The sequence below is a fragment of the Entelurus aequoreus genome, linkage group LG15, assembly GCF_033978785.1.
Source record: "Entelurus aequoreus isolate RoL-2023_Sb linkage group LG15, RoL_Eaeq_v1.1, whole genome shotgun sequence".
In the NCBI taxonomy this organism is placed as follows: domain Eukaryota; kingdom Metazoa; phylum Chordata; class Actinopteri; order Syngnathiformes; family Syngnathidae; genus Entelurus; species Entelurus aequoreus.
The window spans coordinates 12,671,319-12,694,925 of NC_084745.1; the positions used below are offsets into that span (position 1 = coordinate 12,671,319).

General features: G+C 33.4%; 1 protein-coding gene across 9 annotated transcripts in view; it reads left to right on the plus strand.

Annotated features, from left to right (window-relative positions):
• Positions 1–23,607, plus strand: part of flt1 (fms related receptor tyrosine kinase 1) — a 100,503-nt gene that overhangs the window by 46,958 nt on the left and 29,938 nt on the right. For 8 of the 9 annotated variants that reach the window (XR_009821126.1, XM_062020875.1, XM_062020874.1 and 5 more), the window contains 5 exons: positions 842–959; positions 1,037–1,206; positions 1,504–1,651; positions 21,087–21,207; positions 21,295–21,403. Coding sequence is in view for 8 of the 9 variants with exons in the window: in XM_062020875.1 (XP_061876859.1) it covers positions 842–959; positions 1,037–1,206; positions 1,504–1,651; positions 21,087–21,207; positions 21,295–21,403 (666 nt within the window). In the remaining variant the exon portion in view is untranslated. Of the gene's footprint in view, positions 1–841; positions 960–1,036; positions 1,207–1,503; positions 1,652–10,539; positions 14,290–21,086; positions 21,208–21,294; positions 21,404–23,607 lie in introns of those variants that run through there. The other variant, XM_062020882.1, reaches the window with a different exon arrangement.

Consider the following 23,607-nt stretch of genomic DNA (forward strand, 5'->3'; position numbering starts at 1 on the left):
ACCCTTGTCATTTAGACAATATTTGACACACATTTTTTTCACAATTTTCTTAAAAACATCAGAGCGCTTCTGTTGTATAGATGATCTTTGGATAAAGAATTCTCAGCAGATTCCTTAAACAGCACAGTACCTTTGTCATGTGGAGGGTCTTTGACTACTTGAAGTAGGTTCTTAAAAACAGCAAAACACTCTAGTCATATAGATAATCTTTGACACATTATTTGAAGAATTTCCCCAAAAACAGCAAAACACTCTTAAAAGTACCAATGATTATCACACACACACGAGGTGTGGCGAAATTGTTATTTGCATTTGACCCATCACCCTTGATCACCCCTTGGGAGGTGAGGGAGTAGTGAGCAGCAGCGGTGGCCGCGCCCGGGAATCATTTTTGGTGATTTAACCCCCAATTCCAACCTTTGATGCTGAGTGTCAAGCAGGGAGGTAATGGGTCCCATTTTTTTAGAGTCTCTGGTATGACTCGGCCGGGATTTGAACTCACAACCGACCGATCTCAGGGTGGACACTCTGTTATTTAGACAATCTTTGACACACATTTTTTCACCATATTCTTAACAGCAGAGCGCTTTCCTCATTTAGAGGATCTTTGACTACTGTATTTGAAGTAGGTTTTTAAAAACAGCCAAACACTCTTGTCCTATTGACAACCTTTGACACATTTTTTTCGCAATTTTCTTCAAAACAGCAGAGTACTTTTGTCATTTAAATGATCTTTGACTACAGTAGGTTGTCAAAAACATTGGAGCGCTCTTGTCCCGTAGAGGATCTTTGACCATGGTAAACATTTCGCCTTACCTTATATGGTCACGTGTGTCCTCAGATCGTCCATTCATCCGCTTGAAGCCCAGACTGGGTCCCGTGATGGAGGCTCAGGCGGGGCAGAAATCGTACCGAATTTCGCCCAAACTGCGAGCCTTCCCGGTCCCCGAGGTCATCTGGTAAGAGGACGCTCGCCAACGCCTTGGAGAAGTTTCTGAAAAGATGGCGTTGACGCGGGATGGCTGTGCCTTGGCAGGTTGAAGGACGGCATGGTGGCAGCAGAGCAGTGCTCCAGGTACCACAGAGACGGAAACTCTCTGGTCATCAGGGACGTGGCAGAGGAGGACGCTGGGAAATATACCATCCTCGTACGCATCCAGGAACACGGCCTCTACCAGAACCTCACGCTAATACTCGTGGTTAACGGTAAGACAACATGACCAACAATGCCACTTTGTTCCTCCAGAGGCATTAGTGAGCAATAGTTTATCACTTGTGATTTAGGGCTATATAAATAAACATTGATTGATTGATTGATTGATCTCCTGGTGGCCGCTCACGGTAACTGCACTTCATGTTGAATTATCATTAGGAACCGTGCTGCTGTATGCTGCCCCCTGTTGGCTGTCAATCACGACCAGGAACCAACTCCAAATCGCTGACTTTGCGTTTTTTTGTCTCCGCATGATCGTGTTGCGTGTCTCCGGCCTTGGACGTCCACAGTGAGTCCTCAGATAGGCGAGAAAGCGGTCACGTTGCAAGACCCCGGTTCTGTGGCCCGGGGGAGCAGACAGTCTCTACACTGTACGTCCCACGGCGTGCCCCCTCCTCACATCACGTGGCTCTGGCACCCCTGCCCACCTAAAGGCCTGTAAGTAGATTTCACATAAAATACTTATCTACATGTCATATAAAGTAGAAATGATCTGTTCCAGGGTGAAACCATCACACAAGTTTTCATCATACAAGTGTAAAAATAAGTTAACCACTGTATGCAACAAAGTAAACCTACTCAACAGTAACACATTTAACATATTATATAACTGAAATAAAGTCATATTTCTACACAAATCTAAATTTGACCAAAAACACTTGTACTGTACTATATACTGTAAGGGTAAGGTCATTTTTTATTTGTTTATTGATTTATTTGAGAAAACGTGCTATTGCTAAGATCATGTGGAAATGTTATTTATAAAAGATGTACTATTACAAAAAATTAAGTATAAAAAAAATACAGATATTATTAGGAATATACATGTTATTTTTTATTTTGCAAAAGTTGTAGTAATACATCGAGAGACACTTGCCAAATAGTAAGCCCACTTGCACTTAATCATTCATTTATTCTAACATAGCATACAAATAAAAGAATAAAAGGAAAAATTGTGCTATTGCAAAAATAAAGTATGTACATTTTTTATGTGGTAATATTGCAGGAATTCACTTAAAAAATATATTTTTGCGAGAATGAAGTTTAAAAAATATTTTAAAGAATTGTACCAATGCAAGAATTAAGTAAAACGACATTTAAAGAATTATACTATCGCAAGCATTAGGTGTAAAAAATATTTTCAAACTTGTGCTGTAACAACAATGAAGTAAAATAAATATTGCAAATATTTTACAATAGCAGGAATTAAGTAAAACAAAATATTTTATAAATGGAGTAAAAATAAATATTTAGAAAAATTTACTATTGCAAGAATACACTAAAAAATATTTGTAAAAATGTACAATTGCAAGAATGAACTAAAATAAATATTTTTAAAATGGTACTATTGCAGAAATTAAGTAAAATATATTTAAAGAATTGTGCTATTGCAAGCATAAAGTGTACAAAAAAATTCTAAAACTATTGCAAGAATTAAGTAAAATAAATATTTTTAAAATTGTACTTCGCAAAAATGAAGTAAAATAAATATTTAAAATGTTTTAATATTGCAAGAAAAGGGTAAAACAAATTGAAAAATGAAATAAATATTTATTGTTTAAGTCGATTTAAAATAAATACTCAATGCTGACGTGATTATTTACATGTAATAAAAGTATAAATGATCTGTTCTAGGGTCAAACCATCACATCCTTTTTAATCTTGCAAGTGTAAAAATAAGTTAACCACTGTATGGAACAAAGTAAACCCCCTACTCAACATGTGATAAATATCTTTAAATTTTGCCTAAATGAAGTCAAATTTATACACAAAAGTCTAAATTTTACCCCTCAAAATAGTATTACACTACATAAGAATAAGAATAAGGTCATTTATTTGTTTATTTATTTATACCAGGAAACATACTCTTGATAAAATGATATAGGAATTTTGCAAAACAAAACTGTAATAGTATGCGAAAAATAAAAACATAATGAAAAATGTAAGGTATTTTGTACTGAGCAGCCAGGACATAGGTCCTGGCTGCAATAGTTTTTAGTTTTTGATATTATGTGAAGAAGTCATAACTTTATTGAAATAAAATACAATTGTACATTTTTTGGGGGGGGGGGGGTTTACCCGGAAAAATTACTTTACCAAAAGAATAAAGCCAACCTTTTACCAATTATATTTTATATTACTCCAAAAATATATGAAAAAGACCTATTGTCGCTTTAGCCATGTTGTACTGAGCAGCCAGCTCTCCCGTCGTAATAAGGGCTGTTTCCTGCTCTATGTTTATCATCACATTTTTATTTTTGCTTAAAAAAAAAATGTTCAAAATTGTAACTTTTATTTTGTAATTATTAACTAGTGCTGTGATTGGTTCTTATGCAAAAATGCTTTTTTTAATGACAGTTATATCGAGTCGTCATACAGCTTTAAAGACAAACAAACAGCTATTTATAGCAATTGTTGAAATGTCAGAGGTCTACTCACTTTGAGCCTTATTTACAGTACATACAGTAGTACATACAGTAATACATACAGTATATGACAAATAGTTGATGATGTATTGTAAGAGCTGCATATGATGGAGCGTTATGGTCAGTGCTGTAATGTGACAGTAAAAACAACTTCATGTTATTGTTGTGCGTGTGTGTGTGTGTGGGTGTGTATTGTGTGTGTGTATTGTGTGATTTTGCAAAGGAGACATGTTTTGTCTATTTCAGCGTGTGTCCAGACACCGTTTCCTTCTTGTAACCAGAACAGATGCCTTTGAGGGCCTTTCATGTGTGCTAATCTGCTAAAGGGTGTGTGTGCGTGCGCAAGTGTGTTTCATTGTGTTCTCTTTTTCTTCTTGTTGTCTTTCTGCATTTTTCCCATATGTTTGTTTAAGTGCATGTAAATGTATATCTGTGTGTGTGCGTGTGTGTTTGGGTGTGTGCTTGCATGGTGCATTCACAGACACACTTGAAAGCAGAAACAAACAACTCACACTTCAATAGACGGCAGTTCCGTGCTGGCAGTCACAATTTGTTGCTTTCCAAATCAAACGCGATGATTTAATGAACTTCCTGTGCAGGACTCATGTTTATTATTGTGATTGCACACACATCCCCTGATGCGTTTTTTTGTATCTTTCACAAACACACACACACACACACACATGCTTTATATGTGTTTATATATAAAGTTGTCATGAGAAATGGCCCAGCCCTATCCAAAACAAACACACACGCTCACACAGACACACACATTTTGTACACACACACACACTCACACGCGCTTAAGCAGGCACTTGGCAAAAACATTGATGGAGTATTTCTCGGAGGTCAAACACGTATTGTGTTGCTGGTGACCCCATCAGAGAGGTTAAGTGTTACCTGAGACGCCCACGCCGCGTTCCGCCTCGCAGACGCACTGACATCATACCCGTCGGCCTCTGACCTCCGGCGTTCTAGCGCGGCGCCTCTGCAAAATGACTTACTGTTTGTCTGTGATGCACGTGAACGCCTTGTAGGAACGCCGGCGGAAAAGTGTTGCGTGAGTTACGTGCTGAGAAAAGTCTCACCTGTATTTTCCTCACAGTTTATGATAGCTGCACATTAAGACATCTGCATGCACAGATGGTATTATGAATGCATATGTTATTTTGTACTTTGCAAAAGTTGTACTAATACATCGTGATACACTTGCTAAATAGTAAACCCACTTTCACTTAATAATTCATTTATTTTAACATTGTGGAAAATGCATGTAAATGTATGTATGTAATGTAAAGTATTTATAATGTATAGCAGAAATGGAGTATAATTTTTTAAAATTATTATAGCAAGAATGACGTTTAAAAATATTTGTGAAAATTGTGCTATTGCAAGAATTAAGTAAAAATATATTTCAAAAAGTGAACTGACGCAAGCATGAAGTGTAAAAAATTTTTTTTTAAACCTGTACTTTTGCAAGATTAAAGTAAACTAAAAAAGATTGTACTATTGCAAGAAAGAAGTACAAATATTATAAAATGATATACTTGCAAGAATGAAGAAAAAGAAATATTTAAAAATATGTACTTTGCAAAAATGAAGTACAATAAATATTTTTAAAATTGTACAACCGCAAGAATAAAGTAAAAACAAATATATTTAAAATTATACTTTGCAAAAATGAAGTAGAATATATATTTTAAAACTGTGCTATCGCAAGAATGAAGTAAAACATATATATTTAAAAAATTGTGCAATTGCAGGAATTAAGTACAAATAATATTTAAAGAATTCTACTATTGCTAGAATGAAGTAAAAAAAAAAATTGTTATACTTTTTTTTAAAAAGGAACTTTGCAAAAATGAAGTAAAATAAATAATTGAAAAATGTACTATTGCAAGAATGAAGTAAAACAAAATTGTATTATTGCAAAAATAAGTAAAATAAATATGTTCTAAATTGTACTAATGCAAGAATTAAGTAAAATATATTTAAAGACTTGTACTAGTGCAAGCATTAAGTGTAAAAATATTTTTAGGATTGTACTATTGCAAGAAAGAGGTAAAATAAATATAAAAATTGTGCAATTGCAGGAATTAAGTAAAAATAATATTTAAAGAATTCTACTATTGCTAGAATGAAGTAAAAAAAAAATGTGTAAACTTTTTTTTAAAAAGGAACTTTGCAAAAATGAAGTAAAATAAATAATTGAAAAATGTACTATTGCAAGAATGAAGTAAAACAAAATTGTATTATTGCAAAAATAAGTAAAATAAATATTTTCTAAATTGTACTAATGCAAGAATTAAGTAAAATATATTTAAAGACTTGTACTAGTGCAAGCATTAAGTGTAAAAATATTTTTAGGATTGTACTATTGCAAGAAAGAGGTAAAATAAATATAAAAAATGTTTTCAATCGCAAGATTGAAGTAAAACAAATCTAAAAGATCTTACACTGCAAAATAAATATTTTTAAAAGTGTACTATTGCAAGGGTTAAAGATGCCATGTGTTATAATGTGTCCAGAAATGGTACTGCAATCACGGTCAAAATTCTGTAGTCCCCTCCCACTCTCCATGACTGAGGTTGCCAGATACGCAGCCGAATCCAAATCCTACTCCAAGGAACTTCAAATGGCAATCGACGAGTCCTACGCTGTAGGTTTCTCTTGTTTATGCTTCTTGCAAGATGGTGTACTAAGTAATTATGCCACATTTTACTGATGTCGATTAGCCAAATGGATTGTTGGCATTACCCTGCTAAAATGTCTAGTTTGACCGCACGGACCACCATCGAAATAATTATATATAATAATATATAATATATTATATATGGCATAGGCCTACTTTGATGGCAAGCCAAGGCCAACAGTAAAATTACCGCCACATTTTGTTCAGCATAACTCCATGTTGCATCCAACCTGACGCACTGCATTCTCTTCCATGTACGCACATCACCATCTTTCAGTGCAGAGTGCAATTCTATGAGCCAACCCACGTTACGCATAAACCACGTTACGCATAAATCACATAGCCTACTACCATGTCAAAACACAAAGTAGAAAATCATTACATGTAATGCGATATATTGTGCCAAGCAAATACCACCCCATATGTGCCTGATGCACAAACCGTACCAGAAACCGCAATTAGCCGTGCTAATGTTGGAACGCATTTCCTCAGCGTATCAACATTGAGAACGAAATAGGCACTGACACTACCCATATCCACTTAGGTTTTATTTGTCAAATATATTTTGTTATAGAGGTATTCGAAAAGAACATGATTTATTAATGATGACTTGACATTAAATTATTACATAGGGCACCTTTAAGTAAAAATATATTTAAAGAGTTCTAACAAAAGAATTAAGTGTAAAAAAAAATATTTTTAAACTTGTACTGAAGAAAATGAAGTAAAATAAATATGTTTACGATAGCAAGAATGAAGTTTAAAAAATGCATTACACATTTCGAATTATAATTGTACTATTGTAAGAATTAGGTTAAAATAAATGTTCATTTTTTTTACAATTGCAAGAATGAAGTAAAATGAAATTATTATTTTTTAACTTTGAAAAATAAAGCAAAATATATATTTTTAAAATTGCACTATTGCAAAAGTTAAGTAGAAATATATTTAACGAATTGTGCTTTTTCGAGAATGAAATAAAACAAATACACATAAAATTGTACTTTGCCAAAATGAAGTAAAATACATATTTTACAAATTGTACTATTGCAAGAATGAAGTAAAAACAATGTACTATTGCAAAAATTAAGCATTTTTTATTGTACTATTGCAAGAATAAAATAAAATAATATTGAAACAATTGTATTATTGCAAGTTGAGTGGCACCTCCATTTAGAGTAATTTGAGATAATCGCTGTCGCTTGGCTTTTTACGTATGCTTTCAGTTGCGAGCATCATTTGAGTCCAGCCCGCTGTCGGTTGAAGTACTATTTGTCACCCAGTTGTGCCGTTTGAGCAATGAAGAGTTAATAAATTGTTACATGTTGCTGCTCCAGCTTCGTCTGCACAAAACCAAAGAAAAGTGTTGATTAGACAGTCGATCCTGCTCTCCAAGCACCAGAACTAAGAAAGTTTGTGCGGAGGAGAAGAAGCGTACGACCTGGCGAGTCCGCATTGTCAATCCGCATCTCACAAATGTCCAAACGACAAACATTTATCCATAAAAATATTGAAAAGCTGCAGATGCGGTGTTTGCCGTGTTTCAATTAGTTGTCTAACCTTGCACGGTCAAGCATTTCCTTTGGTACACAGACACACATATCACTTTTTTTTTTACGCTGACTTTTCCGGTCCGTCACTCAAATATGTTTGTGTGGAACTCAAACAGCAATTTCCTAGTTCCTATTGTTACACGACGGAGAAACAGCCCGTAAGAGACACCTACAAAAGTCTTCTCCCCAAGGTAAATGCTGAAGAATATTACTACATTATTTCATTAAACTACTGTAGTTGTTTGTAGTACATGCTATTGTAATGTTTTTTTACACAGTATTTCTAAAAAAAATTAAAAGGCATTTTAATGTTAAAATGGTGGTGTTGTAGGTGGAGTAAATTGATTTCAATTCATTTCAATGGTTGATTTGAGATATGAACGCAATGTGTTCATAAGTTAAGGTACCACTGTATAAAGTAAAACATATATTTAAAAATTGTACTATTGCGGAATTAATTTGAAAATATGTTTTTTTAAGATTATACTTTCGTAACAATGTAGCAAAATTAATATAAAAAAAATGTACTGCTGCAAGAATGAAGGGGACACATTTTCTAAAAATATTCTACTGTAAAAATGAAGTAAGAAGAATATTTCAAAAATGTGTACTATTGCATGAATGAAGCAAAAATATGATTTAAAAAATTTACTTTTGCAAGTATAACGTAAAAAGAATATTTAAAAAAAAAATACTATTGCAAGAAAATCAATAGTTAAAACATTTTACAATTGTTAGAATGAAGTAAACTAGTTCAAGAATAAAATGACAAATATTTTCAATTGTCTTAGTATTGCAGGAAAAATACTTTCAAAACTGTAGTTTTGCAAAGATGAAGTAAGAATATATTTTTCAAAATGTAATATTGCAAGAATTTGGTAAAAAAAAAAAATCAAAAGAGTAACATTTTCATATTACGAGAAAACTATTTCTGCCAAGTGGTAATTGCGATTACAATTAAAAATGGTAGTGAAAATAGAAGACAAAAAGTACAAATTTACGTTCTATGGTTAGCATCACATTTTCCATTTGTTCAAAATAGTAGCAAGAAATTAGCTTTTTTATGCAAAAATATTTAGCAAAAAAATATTCAAGTGAGAAAATATGTATGGTCACCTTTTTATTGTTTCCTGCTTTGTGATGCTAAGAGAGTGTGTGTTGTGGTAAACATTTTACTATCGCAAGAATGAAGTTAAAAAAAAATGTAAATGTACTTTTGTAAGAATAAAGTGAAAAAATATTTAGTATTGCAGGAATGAAGTAAATACATATTTTCAAAACAGAAGTATTGCAAGGATAAAGTAAATACATATTTTTATAAATGTAGTATTGTAAGAATTATTTAAAAAAACAACATTTCAACATTATGAGAAAGCTCTTTTCTGACAATTAGCTATTGCAGTTGAAAATGTTTGTAAAAATAGAGGGCGGCATTTTATCATCACATTTTTCATTCCTTCCAAAAAATAGAAAAAAATGACCATTAGTAAAAACAATGGAAAATAAAATATTTAAAGTCACATGGTGGTTTTTTCCTGCTTTGTGATGCTAAGGAGGTGTGTGGTGCGATTAAACATTTTACAATTGCAAGAATAAAGTAAAAAAAACATATATTTACTAATGCAAGAATGAAAGGAAAATATTTTAAAATGTCTTGGTAATGCATGAAGTTAAAAAAAATAGAAAGAAAAATTTCAATATTACGAGAAAACTATTTTCTGACAAATAGTTATTGCTATGGCAATTGAAAATGTTTTTGAAAATAGAGGACAAAAAGTATTGTTTGACATTCTATGGTTATCGTCACATTTTCCATTAATTTAAAAAAGTACAAAAAAAGAGCATTTTTATGCATAAATCTTTAGTAGAGAAAATGCAAAATAAATTGGATATGGTCACATGTTAATTTTTTCCTGCTTTGTGATTCTAAGAGAGTGTGTGTGGTGCGATTAAACCTTTTACAATTGCAAGAATAAAGTAAAAATAAATTAAAAAATTATACTGCAGGAGTAAAGGGAAAAATATTTTAAAATGCAGGAATGAAGTAGATATATATTTTCAAAAATGTAGTATTGCAAGGAGTAAGTAAAAATTACATTTAAAACATGTACTATTGCAAGAAAATAAATACTTAAAACATTTTAACATTTGCAAAAAATAATTTAAAAAATCTATATATTTCAACAATTAAGTAAAACATTTTTAAAAATCTTAGTATTGCAAAAATGAAATGGATAAATATTTTCAAAAATGTAGTTTTGCGAAGATGAAATAAAAATATTTTGAAAACAATTATACTGAAACCAATAGGAAAAAAAATATTACAATAGTAAAATTTCGATATCAAGAGAGAACTATTTTCTGACAAATAGTTATTGCAATCAAAAATGTTAGTGAAAATAGAGAACAAAAAGTACCATTTCACCTTCTATGGTTATTGTCACATTAAAAAAAAGTTTTAAAAAAGTAGAAAGAAAGCATTTTCATGCAAAAATGTTGGGTAGAAAATCAAATGGATGTGGTCACATGTTCATTGTTTCCTGCTGTGTGATGCTTGGGGGTGCGCGGTGCAAAGCTCTGTTCTGGTTCAGTGACGTGTGCTTGACTTGTGCTGAGTGTGTTTGCTGGATCCTCACTGGACCTTGTTCTTTGCAGCCCGGCTGCGCCACAAGCCTGACGGCAGGCCGGAGGAGGCCCGGGCACGCTGGGCCAGGCTGGGCCAGGCTGAGGAGGGCCTCTCGTGCGCGCCCCCCCCCCCCTCCACCCCTACCCCACCCCTCCACCCCCAGGGGTCCCGGGTCCCGCCGGGTTCGGCCATGGGAATCGCAGCGCTCTTATCTGGCCCGGGCAGGAGGCGCGCTGGACTTCCTGCGCAAAAATCAGAGCGCTTTTCCTCTTGTTGTTTGGCTTCCTCTCCGACGCGAGAGCGTGATTGTCCCCTCGTCTTCAAACGTGGCACAGGACGCTTCCCAAAGAGCTTGATCTATTCTTGAGAGCACCCCCCCTCCCCTCCCGCCACACATACCTCTGCAGCCCCTCTCAGTCGCCATCTCGGCCCTCCGACCCCCAATGGCCAACCTTTGGTGACTGACATGAAGTGGGCGGATGCGCTGGGAGGACTTCAACACTGCTGAGCAGTGAAGAGAGAGAGAGAGAGAAAAGACTTCAGGACACCTGCTTCTTCAATATTTATTTATTTTGCTCCTCTTCTTGCTCCCATAGTGAAGAACATCATCCATTCTTCGTCCATCCTACATCCGCCAACCACCGCGTTGCTTTTTGTTTTCCTGCGTGTCCTCGAGTGGTACTATCATGGGCGCGTGTCCCGAGCCCCGACCTAAACCCCCCCACCTCCACACAAGCTGTGAGTTTCTGTTCTCATGATTTCTTTGTCCCCCCAAACGCGCCAGCAAGAAGGCCACACAAAAAAAAAAAAAAACGATGGAAGAGAGCGAGGGACACCCGTGTTGGGGACGCTCCCGTAGTTCTCGCTTGGAAGACCATGTAGGACCATGTTGTGACATCCGCACCGCGGCACCGTTGTCTCTGCGTGGGCGTGCGACAGACTGCAAGCCATCCCAATGAAGGAGTATCAGGGCAAAAACCACATCGTTGTACCGGGAAAAAGCAGCAATGTCACCCAAAAAAGAGCAAATACATGTTTTTATTGCCAACACACAGTGGGAAATGATCCAGACGAAATACCATCATAACAAGTCATCATTTTGTAAGATAAAACTTCTTTTTTTGGGGGATGAAAATTAATACAACGTATTTGTTAGACAAAAACATTCCATAAAAGTCTTTTTTTTCCCGCATTTTTTCAAATGTCTTCTTGCTGGAAAATTAATTTTAAAAACTGTAAGATTGAGAAAAAAAATTGTAAGGATAATTTAGGTTTATTTAGAAAAAACATTTCAGAAAAAAAATATTTTTCTTGTGGAAAAAAGGTATCGAAAGAATTTCTATATTTTCCCCCCAGAAAAATTTAACATTTATTGTTTTTTTCTTGGCAGAAAAATGTAACTATATTTTTTATTTGCTAGAAAATTTAACAATATTTTTTATTTGCCAGAAAATATATTCTTTATACAAATATTTGCAGAAAAGCTTTATTGTTTTCGAAAACAATTAATCAAAAAATTATTATATTTTTTTTACCCATAAGAATAAAACATGTATTGTTTCTTTCTTGGCAGAACAATTTAACAATATTTTTTTTATTAAAAAACAAATAGTTTTTTACTTGTCAGAAAAAATAATAATAATTTATTTGCCAGAAAATATATTCTTTTGACAAATATTTGCAGAAAAGATTTATTGTTTTAGAAAACAATTTGTTCAAAAATTTACAATTTTAGGGGGAATTTTTTTGCAGAAAATAATACTTATTGCTACTCTCTTTAGAAAGAATTGACAGAAAAATATAACAATATATTTTTTATTAGAAAAATGTTTGTTAAAAAAATTTAACAATATTTTTTTATTTGGCAGAAAAATAAAATTGGCCAGAAAACTTGTTGGTTTTTTTTTAAAGAAAATCATTTCTCAAGAATAATTTCCAATTTTTTTTAGAATGTTTACCCCCAGAAAAATATAACATTATTGTTACTCTGTCTAGAAACAAATATCAGATTTTTATTTTTTTTTGGGGGGGGGGGAAGGGGGTAATTGTTTTTTCTATTTGCAAAAAAACTTTATTCTCTATAATTGTAGAGAAAATAATAGTTGAAATATTTTTTAAATTTTTTAAAAAAAATTTTATCCCACAGAAAAATGTAACATTTATTTCAGAAAAAATAATTTTATTTTTTTTATTTGTCCGAAAAATATAACAATTGTTTATTTGCCAGAAAACATTTTTTTTAGAAACAACTTTCTCAAGAAATATTTACAAATGTAACGCTACTCTCTTTAGAAAAAAATATCAAAAGAATATTACAATATTTTTTTAGTAGAAAAATAAAACTTTTTTTTTCGGAAAAGTATAACAATAAATGTTTAGTTTTTTTCTATTTGCCAAAAAAAATAATGTTTTTTTTTAGTCAGGAAAAATATATATTTTTTTAGAAAACAATTTCTCAAAATATTTTTTAGATGTTTTATTCAACAGAAAAATTGTACATTTATTGCTACTCCCTTCAGAAAAAAAATTAAAACATTTTTATTCATCAGAAAAATATAACAATTGTTTTTTTATTTGCCAGAATTTTTTTTTTTTAAATAATCCTTTTTTTTTTTTTTAAAAAAACATATTTGTCAGAAACTATTTGTAATAATTGTTTTTTTTAATTGTCAGAAAAAATAACAATAATACTTTATTTTTTGGAAAGAAATTGTCAGAAAAATATAACAAATTATCCTCAGCCAATTTTTTTTTTTAAATGAAGTATGTTCATATTTCTGGCTCTAATACTCCTTCATACATTTGAAATGCAAGAGTGTGTTTTATTTGTGTGTGCGTGTGTGTGTGTGTGTGTGTGTGTGTGTGTGTGTGTGTGTGTGTGTGTGTGTGTGTGTGTGTGTGTGTGTGTGTTACGGGTGTCTCCCACTGTGATCCATCCCTTGTATAAAGATGTTCTATGAGTAATATATGAATCTAATATTTAATAATTTTATACAACTAACGTACATACGAACAAATGACAATATTTGACAACGTGTATGAATCATATTTGTGTGTGTCTTTTTGTGCGCATTAAACTTTGCTTATATTTGTGCACATGCTTGTTGTTTCTTTTCTCACCGAGGTTATTTTGGAAGGTGGAGACAGGAAGTGTGAGGGACGGAGGAGGTTTAAGGTGTTTAGACTGAACAGGGCAGGAAGAAAAGGCAAGAGGTCACCCCCCCCCCCCTACACCCCATTGACACACACACACACTGAGTGAGGAGTAATTGTTGTGCGATGTCAGTGTTCACTTCTTTTCTATTTTTGTAACTAACCGAAGTCATGTCAACACTTTTCCTTCCATTCTGAGAAACACAACGCTTTGCTGGGAACATGATGATGGAGGTCGTGATGGCCTGTGTGTGTGTGTGTGTGTGCGTGTGTTTGTGCGCGTGTGTTTGGTGTGTGTGTCATTCACAAATTTGGACCAGAATATTTTCCTGGTCATGTGACATGTTTGCATGTCCACTTGTTGCTAGGCAGAATTCATGTAATACAATCACTACAATTTTAAAAAAACAAAAACAAGATCATTAGACTGGATAAATGCATGTACATTTGTTATGTATCTTTTGACGTATGTATCTACTGTGTGTGTATACTATGGTGTGCAACTTTGTGTACATACATTCATAAATCAACAGATCATACAAACATACCTCTGTAGATACTGGTCTGTTCTCGGGTCAAAACACCACATGGTTTGTAATCATACAAGTGTAAAAAGAAGTTAACCACTGTATGGAAGAACTCCTACTCCATATTAACACATACTTAACATTTTGCGTGAATATGTTCAAATATTGCCTAAATAAAGTAATGTTTTTTTACAGAAAGTCAAAATTTTACAAAAAACAATTGTACTACAAGAATATGGTCATTTTTGTGTTTGTCTATTAATACAAGAAAACGTATTATTGCTAAAAATCATGTGGAAATTTTTTTTAAAAAGTAATAAATAAAGTATAAAAATCATATACAGATGTTATAAGGATTATCCTATGCATATGTTATGTTTTATTTTGCAAAAGTTGTAGTAATACATGGTGAGACAATAGTCCAATAGTAAGCTCACTTTCGCTTAATAATTCATTTATTTTCACATAAAAAAACATTTTATCAAAAAAAATTTACTTTTGCAAGAATAAATTTTAAAAAATGTTTACATGGTATTACTGCAAGAATGAACTAAATTAGTTGTTTGAATTATTGCAAGAATGAAGTTTAAAAATATGTTTGAAAAGATTTACTACTGCAAGCATGGGGTGTGAAAATATTTTCAAACTTTTGCTATTGCAACAGTGAAGTAAAACTAAAATTAATATTTTCATAATTTATATTTTTTTAATTATACCAGTGCAAAAATTGATGAAGAAATTGTTTTAAATAATTTTACCCCGCAGAAATAAGGTAAATTAAACTTTTTTTTTTTTTTTTTTTTTTTATACAATGCTACAATGAAGTAAAAAAAATACTTTTTAATTGCTCTTTGCAAAAATGAAGTAAACTGCATATTTTTTTTAAATTGTACTACTGCAATAATTAAGTAAAATATATAAAAAATGTAATATCAAATCAATAAATACTACCATTTAATGAAAAACAATTGAGTGGAGGGGAGTTTTACCCGGAAAAGTGATTATATTACAAGAATAAAGCCAACCTTTTAACAAACTTTGTTTATATTACTCAAAGTATGGAAAAGACTGATTGTTGTACTAAGCAGCCAGTACCCTGTTGTAATATGTTTTGTTTCCTGTTCTATGGCTATCATCACAAGTTTATTTTTTCCTTAAAAACACACACACACACACACACACACACACATATATATATATATATATATATATATATATATATATATATATATATATATATATATGTATGTGTACCACGGTATCGAGCACTATTTTTTTTGGATAATCCAATTAAGACATATATATATATATATATATATATATATATATATATATATATATATATATATATATATATATATATATATATATATATATATATATATATATGTATATACAGTATATATGTATATGTATATATATAAATAGGTACCCATGTACATTATTCATAAAAACAGTTTTATATGTGAAAATGCAATAAAGGCACATTTAACCCTTTTAGGCATGTGGACCACATTAGTCCAGATTAAAAACTGTGTTGCTATTAATCTTCAGGGTCTGTGGGAAAATGTAATGTCTATTAATTTTATTTTCAGAAAGAAATCGAAAGTTTCAAAAACATGTATTTATTTTTTTGTTGCTACATTGCTGTTTTTGCACGAGTAACAACATTATTTAATGATCAATGTGTTTCAAGAAAAGTATCGACTTGGTGTCGACTATCACTATCGCCCCCATTCAAAATGGAGGCTGGCGAATCCAGTGCTAATTCGTGCGGTTTGTGTCGCTGTGAGTCCTGGCACATTTGGGGCAATTTCAATACGTTTCTGTCATACATATATATTTTATATTTCACGTAATATATTAAAGAAGGGGGAGATAATTTTAGCAGTGGGGTATTTTAGTCCGTAGAGAATGTGGGTGAGGAGGCAGAGCGGCGGGAGAGTGACTTTTGTTTTTTAACACTGACTGATTTCTTCTTTTTCATTAAGCCTTTTTTTTATTACACATAAATACATAACATAATAGTAACTTTCGCGCCTGTTTGTTTTGGCGACGATGTGTGACGTTGGTCGCCTTTTGATGACGTGAGACCCGGCTGAGTGCGGCCTGATCACAGCGGATACAATTGTAGCAATTACGTAAAAATAATCATCTAATTTAATACAAAAGAGGCCTCGGTAAGATTTTGGGGGAACAAATCGTGATTAAACTGCAGTGTAAGCACAACCTTAAGTGTGATGTCATTGTTATGGGCGATCGTACAACAAAATAGAGCTCAATCGTACGGACAGATGCAGTAGTACTCTGACTCGCCACAAGGAGGCGGGGCGTACGCGAGCTGGCAGGTGTTGGTTGTTACAGTTTTTCTGCAACGAAACACAAATACCGGAAGTGCAAACTCCCCACGCAGCTGAGATTTTTAAAAGTAAAGTAACAATTCTCCCTGGAGAAGGAGAGACATACACATAAAGGTAAGACAAATGTGGTTTTATCGAATAAATAAAGGGTGTAAAGAAGTATTTGTAAACAACATTTCTACCTAAAGTGAGTCATTATTTTTCCTGTCAAACTCAAATACAGAGTGGGCCAAAATTTTAAAACTGAACAAAGCCGCGGGCTAAGGTTGAACAAATTAACCCTTTAATAGGGACCCAAACAAGTTTTGCATGGAATATTGAACAAGCAAGGCTTATATAACTTTATAGTGACATGCAAAATCGAGTTTCAAATAATAATACAAAAATATCAATGGCATATCAAATACAGTTTAAATAAAAATGGAATGCCTCTTTTCTATTTGCAGCCTTCTGAGGTAAATATCAACATTAGTTTTTTCCACAGGCTAATACATGTGAAAATAAAATAATGAATAAACCAACCATTCAGGACTTTAAACTGCTCAGTTTGCAACACACTGATCTAATCTGATGTGGCCAAGACAGATACCTGCCATCTTTTCTTGGATTCTAGTTCATTAATGTCGGGGCTCAGGCTTTGAGCTGAGGCAACCTTCATTATCGAACGAGGGTGTTCATCAGTCATTATATCTCGTAGTCCACACGGTCTTGGGGGCGTGCTTTAAAGGCACTGCTTTTAACGTCCTCTGAGCTGTCGTCAGATCCGCTTTTCATCCATTCTAACAACGTGCCGGCCCAGTCACAAGATATGTGCGGCTTCTGTACGCGCGCACACACGTTAATGCAATGCATACTTCATCAACAGCGATACAGGTTACACTGAGGGTGCCTGTATAAACACCTTTAAGTTTTATTAGAAATATACACCACACTGTGAACCCACACCAAACAAGAATGACAAACACATTTCGGGAGAACATCCGCACCGTAGCATAACATAAACACAACAGAACAAATACCCAGAACCCTTTGCAGCACTAACTCTTCCGGGACGCTACAATATACACCCCCGCTACCACCAAACCCTTCCCCCACCTAAAGGAGGACTTTTTTCCTCCATTTGAAAATGCGGACGTTATCATCACTACTGTCTGATTCCAACCAATGCAAGTCATCAGGATCAGGTAATACACCAACTTACATGCATGCATCACCATTAAACACCTTTAACTTGTTAACAAAAATGTCTCTTTCATAAATAAATAATTATAAATTATATATATCAATGAGGTAGATCCCCTCGACTTGGTCAATTGAAAAGTAGCTCGCCAGCAGAAAAAGTGTGTGCACCCCTGCATTAAACCATATCCAATTGTATTTACAAGCTGCGAAGTATGTGAAAATTCAGTTTGAACATCACAAAACACCATAAATTCCGTCGACCATTTTGAATATTCCGTTCCGAATAGCTTCGTCAATTTCCATAGATTCTACGTCGGTGTAGTAACACTTCTGCGCTCTGACCATATTATCAGATCAGTCCTACTGGAAATACGCAAACATTGGAAAGAGATGTGCTGTTTATCATTCACAATCCTCATGTAAGACAAGAACACATATGCTTGGCTTTTTCATGCATTCCAAATCATAAATAAATAACAAGTGAGTCAACAGATGGAGGGGTCCTCTTTTGTGCCCATTTTACCCCCTCAAAAAACATCCAGAAAGCGGCAACAATATTCCATTTACATGGCGTGACCTGAAAATTTAAATATTGTTATTATAAGCGCCAACACAGACAGACTATTCTAGCGGCGCATTGATAGCATTGAGCTAATGCTTTTGCTATGTCTCAAACTTGCTAAAAGTAAATTGTAGATTATAATTCATGCATCTCTCACCTGGTAGGAGACAAATGTGCCTATGGACCGAGAAGCTGGTCAACTTTGACATCCGCCGTGATGGTAAAAAACACATAGTTGCGCCAACTTTTTTTAACCCTTCGTGATGATTGCGATTGATTCCTCATCTAAACAGAATCATGTTAGCGTCCCGTCGGTCGACATTCCAGCAAGAGTGGAAATATTACAATAAGAGTTTGTTTGATTATTGTTAGTTTGTATGTTTAGCACCTAGAAATGCTGCTAATGCTACAGTGTTACAATAAAGCTACATCTGTTTAGCACTCAGCTTCTAAAACTTATTGCTCATCCTCTGTGTTCAGAAAACAGTACCAGTATTTTTCAAAGGCTGTATAGTAGTTTTCAATTCATTAGCACGGCAGTACTTTATTAGTATTGGTATACTGTACAACCCTAACTGTAAGTATAGTACCGTATTTTCTGGACCATAGAGCGTGTTGGAGTATAAGGCGCACTGCCGATGAATGGTCTATTTTTTATCTTTTTTCATATAAAAGGCTTATAGGGCGCATTAAAGTAGTCATATTATTTATTTTTTTTTCTAAATGTTAAACACTTCCTTGTGGTCTACATCAGTGGTCCCCAACCACCGGGCCGCGGCCCAGTACCGGTCCGTGGATCGATTGGTACAAGAAATTAAAAATATATATATATTTTTTTAATTAAATCAACATAAAAAACACAAGATACACTTACAATTAGTGCACCAACCCAAAAAACCTCCCTCCCCCATTCACACTCATTCGCACAAAAGGGTTGTTTCTTTCTGTTATTAATATTTCTGGTTCCTACAATATATATCAATACAGTCTGCAGGGATACAGTCCGTAAGCACACATGATTGTATTTTTTAATGACAAAAAAAATAAAATAAAAATTAAATCCCTAAATTTACCAAATAAAATTGCTTCAAGGTCGGTAAGCAAAACCAGAATTAATCCATACATTAGGCGCACCGAGTTATAAGGCACACTGTCGAGTTTGGGGCGGTATAGCTCGGTTGGTAGAGTGGCCGTGCCAGCAACTTGAGGGTTCCAGGTTCGATCTCCGCTTCTGCCATCCTAGTCACTGCCGTTGTGTCCTTGGGCAAGACACTTTACCCACCTGCTCCCAGTGCCACCCACACTGGTTTAAAAATGTAACTTAGATAATGGGTTTCACTATGTAAAGCGCTTTGAGTCACTAGAGAAAAGCGCTATATAAATATAATTCATTTCACTTTTGAGGGAAAAAAAGGATTTTGAGTAGGGATGTCCGATAATGGCTTTTTGCCGATATCCGATTTTCCGATATTGTCCAACTCTTTAATTACCGATACCGATATCAACCGATACCGATATATACAGTCGTGGAATTAACACATTATTATGCCTAATTTGGACAACCAGGTATGGTGAAGATAAGGTCCTTTTTTTTTAAATTAATAAAATAAGATAAATAAATTAAAAACATTTATTAAAACAGTTACATAGAAACTAGTAATTAATGAAAATGAGTAAAATTAACTGTTAAAGGTTAGTACTATTAGTGGACCAGCAGCATGCACAATCATGTGTGCTTACGGACTGTATTCCTTGCAGACTGTATTGATATATATTGATATATAATGTAGGAACCAGAATATTAATAACAGAAGGAAACAACCCTTTTGTGTGAATGGGGGAGGGAGGTTTTTTGGGTTCGTGCACTAATTGTAAGTGTATCTTGTGTTTTTATGTTGATTTAATAAAAAATAAAAAACGATACATATAATAAAAAAAACATTACCGATAATTTCCGATATTACATTTTAAAGCATTTATCGGCCGATATTATCGGACATCTCTAATTTTAAGTGCGCCTTATAGTCCGGAAAAAACGGTACTTATTACGCACCAGCTGTTTGACTGTAAGGTGCCTCTTAGTTGTATTTTTTTAACAAATTTGGAGATGCTAAAATTGCTTATCAGTAGCATGGCAATAGCAAAGCCATTGTATATTAGCATCAAGCTAGCGCAAAAGTGGATCCTTACATTACTTATTTTGGAGCGTTTTTTTTTTTAGTTAATTGCTTTCGTCAAGTGCCGAAGTGTAAAGAGTCAGCAACAGAGCGTGACGTCACGTGCAACCCGTTTACTGAAACATGGCACCGTTGTATAATACGTGAATCTGGCAGGATTGGTCGGTGCCAAAATAGTACCGGTTCGGAACCAATCCGGGGGTCTAAAAATAAATACCCAAGCAGATTAGATGTGTTCTCCTGGCTAGGATTAGCTTCATAAAGCATTCCATCACTTACATGGCTAGTTGAAAATATCCACAGTACATTCATATAGGTGTTTCTATAGCCATATTGTAGTATTAGTGAGAGAGTCTACACATGTCAGCTGTGCTGTGGCAAAGAATGTGAGGAAGTGGAAGTACATCCTTCATGTATGGACAATAAGACAATTATCATTGTGTACATTACAACAATGTGATGCTACTAATTGAACATTTTATGATGACCACATCAAACAACCCACGCTGAGCATGTGAGCGTGCACAAACACACACACACACACACACACACACTGAATGTGACTTATGTCAACACAGCTGAGTCTCCTCCTCCTCGTCTTCTTCCTCCTCCAAGGTGTGCGGGCCCGTCGTCGTCCTCCCTGTGGAGTCCTGTGACGGAGCAGAGTGTTCCCGCCACACACAACCACATCCTGAGTGTGGCGCTCAGACAGGAAGTGCTTGAGGGGAAGAACAAGGTGTGTACACACACACACACACACGCACACAATGACATGATGTAGTGCGTATTGTAGCGGAACAACGCTAAACGTGTCCTCCATCAGACGGTCGGGGTTCTGACGGTGGGCCGGGCTCTGGTGTCGGGGGTGTATCGTTGTGTCGCCTCCAACTCTGCAGGTGTGGACCACCTGGACGTCTACTTCTACATCTCAGGTGAAGATGGTCAAACCATTCCATCTTAAAGAATCATTCCTCAAGAGACTTTTTTTTTGTTGCAGATTTTAAACAATGAATGAGTGTGGGGCTGCAGCGATCCGTTATTTGTAATCAGTAATATATCCATTTTTGAGTAATAAGTAATCTATTCATTATTTTAGTAATAGATCATTGTTTTAATAATCCAGGAATCTATTAATTATTTTAGAAATAAGTAATATATTCATTATTTTAATAATCCAGTAATATATCCATTATTTTAGTCATCCAGTAATTTATTTATTATTTTATTAATCCAGTAATCTATTATTTACATTATCACTAATATATCCATTATTTTAGTAATCCAGTAATATATTCATTATTTTAGTAATCTTTCTATTATTTTAGTAATCAGTAATATATTAATTATTGTAGTAATCTGTTCATTATTCTAGTAATCCAGTAATCTACAATGAATCCAGTAATCTATTCATTATTTTAGTAATCCAGTAATGTATTCATTATTCTAGTAATCCAGTAATATATAATTATTTTAGTAATCCAATAATATAGTATTATTTTAGTAATCCAATAATATGTCATTCTTTTAGTAATCAATAATATTATTATTTTAATAATCCAATCATATATCATTATTTTAGAAATCCAATAATATATTATTTTAGTAATGCAATAATATATCATTATTTTAGCAATCCAGTAATCTATACATTTATTAGTAATCAATAATTTATTCAGTATTTTAGTAATCAGTAATCTATCCATAATTTGAAGTAATCAGTAATAGCACGGTGGAACAAGGGTTAGTGCATGTGCCTCACAATACGAAGGTCCTAGGTTCGACATGCTCCAAAGACATGCACCTGGGGATAGGTTAATTGGCGACACTAAATTGGCCCTAGTGTGAATGTGAGTGTGAATGTTGTCTGTATCTGTGTTGGCCCTGCGATGAGGTGGCGACTTCCGCCCGAATGCATCTGAGAGAGGCTGCAGCGACCCCGAAAGGGACAAGCGGTAGAAAATGGATTGATGGAGTAATCTATCCATTATTTTAGTAATCAACAATCTATTCATTATTTTAGTAATCTAGTAATCTAACCATAATTTTAGTAATCTCCATTATGTGTGTGTGTGTGTGTGTGTATTATATATATATATATATATATATATATATATATATATATATATATATATATATATATATATATATATATATATATATACTGTTATCAATATACTATATTGATACTGTTTTCACTGTTGCACTCTAGAAAGAGTTTCCGCAGAACCTCCAGGTTCTGTAACAGCTTCTTCCCTCAGGCCGTAAGACTCTTGAACGCATCATAATTAAATTATCCCCTCCACTCCCCCCAAAATAGATTAATTCGATGGAATAAAAAAGACAATATAACATTCATCCATAAACATGGACGCATGTGAAAAAGTGCAATATATTTATCTGTACAGTAATCTATATATATATATATATATATATATATATTTTTTTTTTATTTTTATTTATTTATTTATTTTTTAATTTTTATATATATATATATTTATTTATTTTATATATATATTTATATATTATTTATATATATTTATTTATACATGCACCTTATTGCTTTTTTATCCTGCACTACCATGAGCTTATGTAACAAAATTTCGTTCTTATCTGTGCTGTAAAGTTCAAATTTGAATGACAATAAAAAGGAAGTCTAAGTATATATATATATATATATATACACACATATGTAGTATCCACAATATTATCAGGAACGATGATAGAAACGTCAGTTTGTTAAAGCATTTATTCCAACATACTTTACCTTCTTTTACATTTTACCTTTTATTTAATTTCTTTTACATTTTATATTCCTTCTATTTACATTTTATTTATCATCTTGTACATTTTATTCACTTCGTTTACCATCTATAGTCCTTCTTTTACCTTTTTATATACCTTCTAGTTACCTAATTTACCTTTTATTTGCTATGTTTACCTTTGATTTTATGTATTTTTTACTTGCTTTAACTTACCTTCTATTTACTACCTTTACCTTTTATGTACCTTTTTATAGTCCTTCTTTTGCCTTTTATTTACCTTGCATTTACTTAATTTACTTTTTAAAAACAATTATTTTAACTTTAATTTACTACGTTTATCCTCTTTAAATTGTTTTACCTTCTTTTACTTACAT